Source organism: Amblyomma maculatum, chromosome 5, assembly GCF_055883805.1.
Source record: "Amblyomma maculatum isolate TAMU_Amacu chromosome 5, ASM5588380v1, whole genome shotgun sequence".
NCBI lineage: Eukaryota > Metazoa > Arthropoda > Arachnida > Ixodida > Ixodidae > Amblyomma > Amblyomma maculatum.
This window is the reverse complement of record NC_139348.1, coordinates 151,430,560-151,438,214: the sequence shown is the minus strand read 5'-3', so window position 1 is coordinate 151,438,214 and position 7,655 is coordinate 151,430,560. Positions and strand designations below refer to the sequence as shown.

General features: G+C 42.0%; 1 protein-coding gene across 1 annotated transcript; it reads left to right on the top strand.

Annotated features, from left to right (window-relative positions):
- The first annotated feature begins 1,949 nt into the window (after nt 1–1,949).
- LOC146189978 (complement inhibitor CirpT4-like) lies at nt 1,950–6,731 on the top strand. The gene is made up of 3 exons (XM_084604699.1): nt 1,950–2,150; nt 4,628–4,739; nt 6,493–6,731. The coding sequence occupies exons 1-3, from the start codon at nt 2,039–2,041 to the stop codon at nt 6,593–6,595; spliced, it is 327 nt and encodes a 108-aa protein (XP_084460825.1). The 5' UTR covers nt 1,950–2,038; the 3' UTR covers nt 6,596–6,731.
- Nucleotides 6,732–7,655: the final 924 nt, after the last annotated feature.

The window sequence follows — 7,655 nt, the reverse complement described above, 5'->3', positions numbered from 1 at the left end:
CCGATCTCCTAACTTTCATTCATATGAATTCTATGAGAAACTTGCGTACTAAAGTGCGTGTTTATTATGTTGATGCAAGTCAGCTATTCGGTGAAGCAAGTTCACCCACTAATTTAGATTACACAAATGGGAAGCTCCTGCCAGACCCTCACCTCCGCATATATAAATCATTAACGGAGCACTGAAGATATTGTGTCCGGCCATTATTATTTTGAGAATATATTGTGGTGATAGATAGGACTGGGCGCTGTCAACCGCCCTGCACTCACCACTCCATTCTATTTCTTATACGTACAAAAAACACAGTGTCCTCGCTAGCTCTAAAACATTAGACTTGCTGTGCGTAGAAGGAGAAGGCAACATAAGGGTGTCCGATAGCAGTGCGTCTTCGAGGACAAACGCTTAAACGCTTCGAGAATGGTAGTAAAATCCTCCCCTGTGCGCCACATTCTATAGTCAATGCAAAGCCATACATCAGCTCTTGCCGCTCGAGGCAACGAGACCGTGCGGTATTTACCGCTCGCATCGCTGTTCGGAACCAAAAGACGCGTGGTCGTGCGCCACGGGATTTCCCGTTGGCGCCGGAAACTTCGGGCCAGGCCATCCTTCGCCATCTACCGTGGGTGGCGGCGAGAGCGTAGCGGCCACAATCACTTGCTTTACCGGCAGGATTCAGAAGAAGCATGTCTTTTTGCGGGAGTACGCCTAGACATCTGTCCCGCGGTGGTGTCGCTGTGTTTAAGGCAGTCGACTGCTGTTTACAAGGCTCGGTGCGTTATCATTGTATGTTGGAGAATCCTAGGCGGTCGAAATTTCGGGAACGTCGCAATGCGGCATCTTTCATAAACAGAATCGCAATAAGGCAACCAAACCATAGACGTCTCGGGGGCCCTCTCGTCGCTATTTCCACTTCCCTACCTTTTCTACCTTTTCTCAGAATCAGTGCTGCATAAAAACATTATGGTCGTGGTTAACCGCGTTTTGAAGGAAAGGAAAAACCGGATTTCCACTAAGTAAAAAGTAAAAAATTGTATTTATTGAACGTGATCAGCTAATTTTCCTGGAACTGCTGACAGATATTCTTACACTACCTTCTGAGAGACATGGCGCCCAATAGGATTGCTTCTACAATTTATTCGTAGCTATTTGTTCTTGGTCACTATCTTCTCAATAACGCCCCAAACAGGGACATCTAATGAGTGTTTAAAGAGCAGCATAATTTAATATCTATTTTCGAATCATGGCGCGTTAATTTCCTGAAAACCAACGCATAATTCAATGGTTTTAAAGTCCTTTGAAAGCACTTAATATTTTTCTTAGTACTTGCTTTTTGTCAGTGAGCCCTTTTTTCGGACATCTATCATTATTTATAAGCGAAATTTGCGGATGTTGTTGATCATCATGATTTCCACCATGCCCTTATAGCATAAGTAAAGTTTTCTGCGACAGCCATTTCAATTGTGAGAAACACGCATGAGACCAAACAAACACCTAGAAAACCCAAGACGTCACAAGCTATGCCCCTTTGAAGACAAGCCATTCGAACTCTCTGAACGAATAGAGGGCGACACAGGGGTGGAAGTCTTGCTGCTTCGCCTTAACGCTTGAGGGAACACCTGAAGTGTACGTCGCAAGATGCCGCCCAATTATCTCAAAGCAATTACTGTTATGTAAGAGACAGCGAGCCGCACAAAAGTGTCATGCTGTTTTCGAGTTTCGTTTTTTTTTTTTCAGAAATGTTTTGCTTTTTCTTTAAAAATTGACAGTTGCTCACCCGTGTAAGCACTCATAATGAGAAGTCAAGACGTTTAACTATAGGTAAAGAACAAATGCACAGCACCGGTCATGCTTGGCTGGTCTCAGCATCCGTTTAGAGGAAAGAAAACACACATACGTTTTTTTTTTTTTTTTTTCGTAAATACGCGTGGCTGCCGCTTATAAATAGTGGAGCAAGCTCTCAGAGGCACATCACTGTGACTTCGAAGTGAACGAGTGAAAGCCTAATTCTTCTTCTTAGGCGCAAGTTGTTACAGTCAAAATGCGCATTATCGTTGCGTCAATATGTGCCCTTGTCGTTTTTGCCACGGTCATCTGCGATATACAGGAGCACGGTCAGTCTTACTTGACGAGGAATGTCACCATCGTGGACGGTACGTATTAACACTTATGATATTATTAATCCCTCTGCGCAAAGCTTAAGCTGCGCAATATTCATGGCAACTATTCTTTCTAGTGTAAGACTAGTGTAAGGAACAGGATCTTGCCAGAAATGTTTTTGTTGTTAGAGGCAGTGTAGCCAAGCTGCGGAGAGTAGATGAGCAACTATTATTATGAGGCGCTTCAAAGTATGCCCCAAATGTCTACAAAGAAGGTAGCCTTATTTTACGCTGCGTACGAACTGCTCCACTATTTTTTGTCCCGTGCTAGTGTCATACAAATTTCTTTTTTTTAAAGGCTGCCAACATTCAAGAAATTTCTCTTAATGCAGACGACCCAAATAACGGCAGGGTATCCTTAATTCCGTGCGATTTGGAATGCGTGCGGCTACAAAAAGCGGTTTTTACTCTAAACTGAAGCAGAAAGTGTTACATGTATCATACCACTTGCAATACGTCTCTATGTATATGCCTCTTATGTTTATTGCACGCGCTTGAGGACATTCGCTTCAATATAGGAAGGTGTCTGTGATGATTCCTGATAGGAAATATTGATCCGACTGGATTTTTGCAGAGAAACAAAATATTGAGCTTAAAAGTTTGTAATCTTAATCCCGAGCAAATATTTACGAGACCAGGATAACTGTTTTCATTTTTTATCCTACTTTATCAGCTTTAAATATATGCTTGTATATAAGTTTCGCTTAATAAAGATTGCGCGCGTTTTTTAGTATCTAAAGGTGTTTCATGCAATCTTTGCCACATTAGAAATTCTGACATTTGGGGAATGCGTTAAAGGGTGGCTTTAGGACCGAATACAGCATTACTTCGGATTTTTGCTTTTTTGTGTTGTGCGTAGCAGTTCTTTTGCCCCTTTCTGTGTTTAAGTGCTGGGAAAGACACTGCTGGATTGTTAAAACGTTTATTTGGGACCTGCAGTAGAACGCGCGCTCACAAAAACAAAAAGAAGTGGGTAGTTACATCTGCACAGAAGTTTTTGAGTTCTGTATACGGTTGCTGCGAGCTGGGAAATTAACTAAAAGCGCAGATTTCTACTATATCTCTTTTTTCCGAAGTTGATTAAAACCATAGAGTTTCTTACACTAACTAAATGGAAAGCTGAGGGCGCTGCACTTCAGCCAACATGGGCGCGCTAAGGATCATGAGCCTGTATGCTACTTGTTGCAGGACAGTCGGTTTTTCTCGGGTGCATGGAGTTACTATGATGTTTTTTTTTTCCTCATCATCATCATTTCGAGGTGCGTACATAGACCGCAAAAGCCATAGTAGCGAAGGCGCAAAAGCAGACGTCGCCAATAAAAGGTTTCTGTTTCCCGAAATGTCACTAAAAGCTTTCTTAAGTAATTGCACAACCATAAATATTTCCAAAACATTTTTTTCCTTTAAAAGTTTGCCTATTAAGTGTGAAATATTGGTATTTGTGGTGCTCAAAACTAAGCCAATAGGAGAAAGAGCCATCGCTTATATTGGATAAACCTCACACTGACAGGCTGTTTCTCTCCCTTTTTAAAATTTATAGTCACAATACTGAATGATAGGACATTATTTACTGTACAATAACGTTTATCTTTGCATTAGTTTTAACCAAAAGTTGTAGTTTTGCTTTCGGTAGCTCTCCGGCCCATGATACTTTCAGTGCCCATGGTGGCTGAACTGGTCGTCTTGAAACTCCATGTAAACTCCCATGGATGGTAGTAGAGATTTCCCTCTAGGTAAGAGTAAGAAACTCTATGACTAAAACAGCTTAAGTTCAAATTATTATATTGTGCAAACGGAATTGAAATCTAGAATGTTCAGATACATTGTATAAACGGAATGGTGCAGTGACATTCAGCAATGGCTGGCCGGGTCAGTAAAGTGATAATACTAGAGAAGAACTGAATATACAGCATTGCTTTCCTATCTGGAATGGTGTACTGACAAAAGACATTTATCACCGAAGCTTCTGCAGTTAAACATGAATTCTTTCCAACGTGGGCATATTTGGTCTGTAATCGTCATCTCGAGCACATATTTACAAGACCAGGATCACATTATTTAAATCAGGGCACTGCCACCTTTATTTTCTATCATATTCTATCGGTTTTAAATATATTTCAGTGTTTTATCATTTAGCGTACGAATTACAGCCGTTTGAACAAAATTCTTCTACAAACTGTGTCACATATATTTCAGAAACTTTAAGCAATATAAGAAAGACAGACCAGCTGATTTCTTCTTTTCTGATAGAAGCTTTGCAATAATGCGAACTCGCCATGGAAGACTGTTTTTCTGTTGCCTTGAACAGAAAACTCATTGCCAACTTTAAAATGTTCTGACGATTTTTTTCTAACGGTATTTATCACAAATTGTGACAAAACGCCACAATATTACTACGGGCATGCAATTCATCTTGATTTATGTGTTACATGTGTTGCCAAGAATCTTTAGGCTGGCTAATCTTCCTACAGGTTCCTGCATATTTGAGCGCAACACGCTTCCTGATGGTGAAACCAAGGCCCTCCACGAGCCCTGCGTCATCGCCACCTGCTACGCGGAGAGGCGTGAAGTGAACGCCACCCTGTAAGTATCCCCCATGTGGAATGTCTGCGCTATTTTTTCTCTCCGAAACTCCATTCCTACGATAATGCGTCCCGATTAGGTTAAAGGTCGAATTGAAGAAAAAGATTTCGCATTACAATTCCAGGCTTCATTCTTAAGGAACTCTTGCGGTGACTGTGTTGTGAGGGAAAAATCGCGAATGAGTCTGTGGCTGGTGGTTGTGGGCAAGCGACATTACCGCACTGAATTTTATATGGGTTGTTCGCCATAAGGAGTCCACATGACCTAGACGACTTCAACATTGACTTCATCACTCTCTACAGTATCTTTCTGGCAAGTTGGCTTCGGCGCGATAGTCGGGAGTTAGAAATATAGGAAGGCGGGACTGGCAAGAACCGCCACAGGAAAAAGGTAGCGGACACTAAATATTTAAATCATGCATGCCCTGCAGAAAACCGCCCTCCTAAGCAAAGCAAATGCTGCTTGCAGTGAGCACACCGCTGATCGTTTCATTAAACCAATTACTGTTTTCATCCACATGTACTCATTCTACCTCGCAAAAAGGTACAAACAATATTCAGCAAAATTTCTCACCACACTTTCAATTTTCACCCCTCGATAAGGTCAGTACAATATCTGTAGTGACCACATGCTAAAAGCTTTTTTGTCGCTAAAAGATGACTCTATATCTTGTGTTATCAACGGGCTTTGTAATTGCATAATAATGTGCGTTTTCTCTGAGCTTTGACTGTGTGCCTTGACCTTGTGCCTCGAAGCTCATTAAGTACACACTTCTATTTTTTCATCGAGCCATCCACTTCTTATTTTACGATATACATTCATAGGCCATACTATATATATGCCACACTGTCAGAAGATCAAATCAGTCGATATTGTCGACCATAAAACCTGATTGCTAATTCGAGAGTCAAATTATAACGTTAAAGCTTAGCTACTTTGGTCATCTGATGAGAAGAGAGGAGTCGCTTGAGAAAACTCTGATGCTGGGAAAGATTGGGGTCAAAGAAGAAGGGGTGGGCAGCGAACGCGATGGTTAGATGGCATCCTCGAGGCGCTGCAGATGAAGCTATGCGATATTAGGAAGACAGTAGGAGACCAGAAAGCTTGGCGTAATATGGTCCATAGGGTCACGAAGAGTCGGACATGACTAAACGACAGAACTGAACTGTATGCATATGCCAAATGAAATCTTATCTATCGCTGTTCGAAAAGCTCGCATCGCATTAGATGTAGTTCTTACCATGAATGTATTTTCTGTAAGCGGGAAGAAATGTATAAAACCTGGAGTCGTTACCAGTCAAGCAGCATCACACGCATTTTTATCCCCGCTTTCCTCACCACATTAGCTAATTGAATATGTGTGGTCAAACAAACTGAAGCTAAAACTGAAGTTAAAATTAAAGAAACTGCTATCAGGGCATATGTTACACCAATTTTTTTAAACACTGCTATCGTGGTTTGTGTTCATTACACACTGAGAGTCACCTCCTTTTAGCTCTTTCTTAAGAGTTAAGGTTGCCATCGTAAGGATTTACATTTGTTGCAGTAGGATGTTACATTTACTCAGTTTAGAATTAATAGGAGGCGAAGCCTTTGGGGTAAAACATGTCGGTTTAAAACGTTTGCCTTTTCGATATATATCTTGATTGTAATTTAGAAGCATTTAAACTCTAAATATGTTTATTAGCCATTTTCTTGTATTTCAGGTGTCGAAACTTTAAATATGTTTATCAGCCATTATCTTGTATTTCAGGTGTCGAAACTTCGGTGTGGACCCAGGCTGCAGGGTTCATTGGACCCCCGACGGTGTCTATCCTGAATGCTGCCCAAGACAGGTGTGCGACAGAACAGACTGAGCCGAGGTCACTTCTCCAACTGCCTTTGTGCCCAGCTAACAAAAAATAGCCTTTCATGTGACTAATACATCAAGAAATGTAGTTGTGTGCAACTAAACAAAATATTTCATGCATAATAAACTCTTCTCAATTTTACCCAAGTTTTAGCGCTGAAGTATTGTTGACGGCCAATTGGTAGGCTACAGTTGCCTACTGAGCATACCCTGCCGACTGCAAGAAAAAGCAGGCATTGTTTTTAGTGAAGGCCTAAGATAAATGGAGCTTTCAAACTGCAGTGTTCTCTAAAACCTAACTTGAAAGAATGCGTTTCAAGAGCGGGACAAGAGACCTGTCTAGCTCTTACATTCAGAAAGCAGATCACACAAGAAGACGCATCCATCCACTGCATCTTGCATGCTGAACTGGAGCATATACATTCACAGCTACCTGAACTGGCCTTCAGAACCAAAGCTATAAACCCACGCTCAGCAGTGCTTTACACGCCTGCGAACGGGAAGAGGCCAAGTCTCTCGATGTGTAGGCGGGAAACCATGCCGTCAATGAACTTTCTATATTCGAAACTTTATACAGATATGCGCCGGTTGAGGCGGCAACCAAACAACCTTGCCATCCGGGCTCTGGACAAGAAGCACTTACGTCGTCGGTACCTATAAAGTGCGGCAATCACCGCACTACCAGATTACAAGGATGGGCTGCCGCTTGTTCAGTATTTAAACAAAGTGATTGTTCATCAATAAAGCAGAAGCGCTGGCTGATATTTAAAAGAAAACTGCCTCTGCCTCGGAACAAATTGCACCGATTCTAACACATATAGTGGATACAGAGCTAACAGCCCAAATAAGACACGTGAATACGATGCGTTGTTATTGTGGCTGTAGGAAGAAGGAAAAGAAGATGCATGGGCCTGCTACTGGCTCTGTAGCTGAGCAAGATCATTACATGCGCTCTCGCTCGGATAGCCCTCCAGGGGCTTTCCTTTGCTTTGTAAGAGGGCCCTCCGTACATGGAGGGGGCTCTCAAATGCCATATAGGGGGCAACGCCCCCACCCTCTGTAATATT

Excerpts from the sequence above, each read along its gene's own strand:
- LOC146189978 (XM_084604699.1), top strand. The coding sequence starts at position 2,039 with ATGCGCATTATCGTTGCGTCAATATGTGCCCTTGTCGTTTTTGCCACG. Across the intron at positions 2,151-4,627 it reads GAATGTCACCATCGTGGACG|GTTCCTGCATATTTGAGCGC; the intron begins GTACGTATTAAC and ends ATCTTCCTACAG. Across the intron at positions 4,740-6,492 it reads CGTGAAGTGAACGCCACCCT|GTGTCGAAACTTCGGTGTGG; the intron begins GTAAGTATCCCC and ends CTTGTATTTCAG.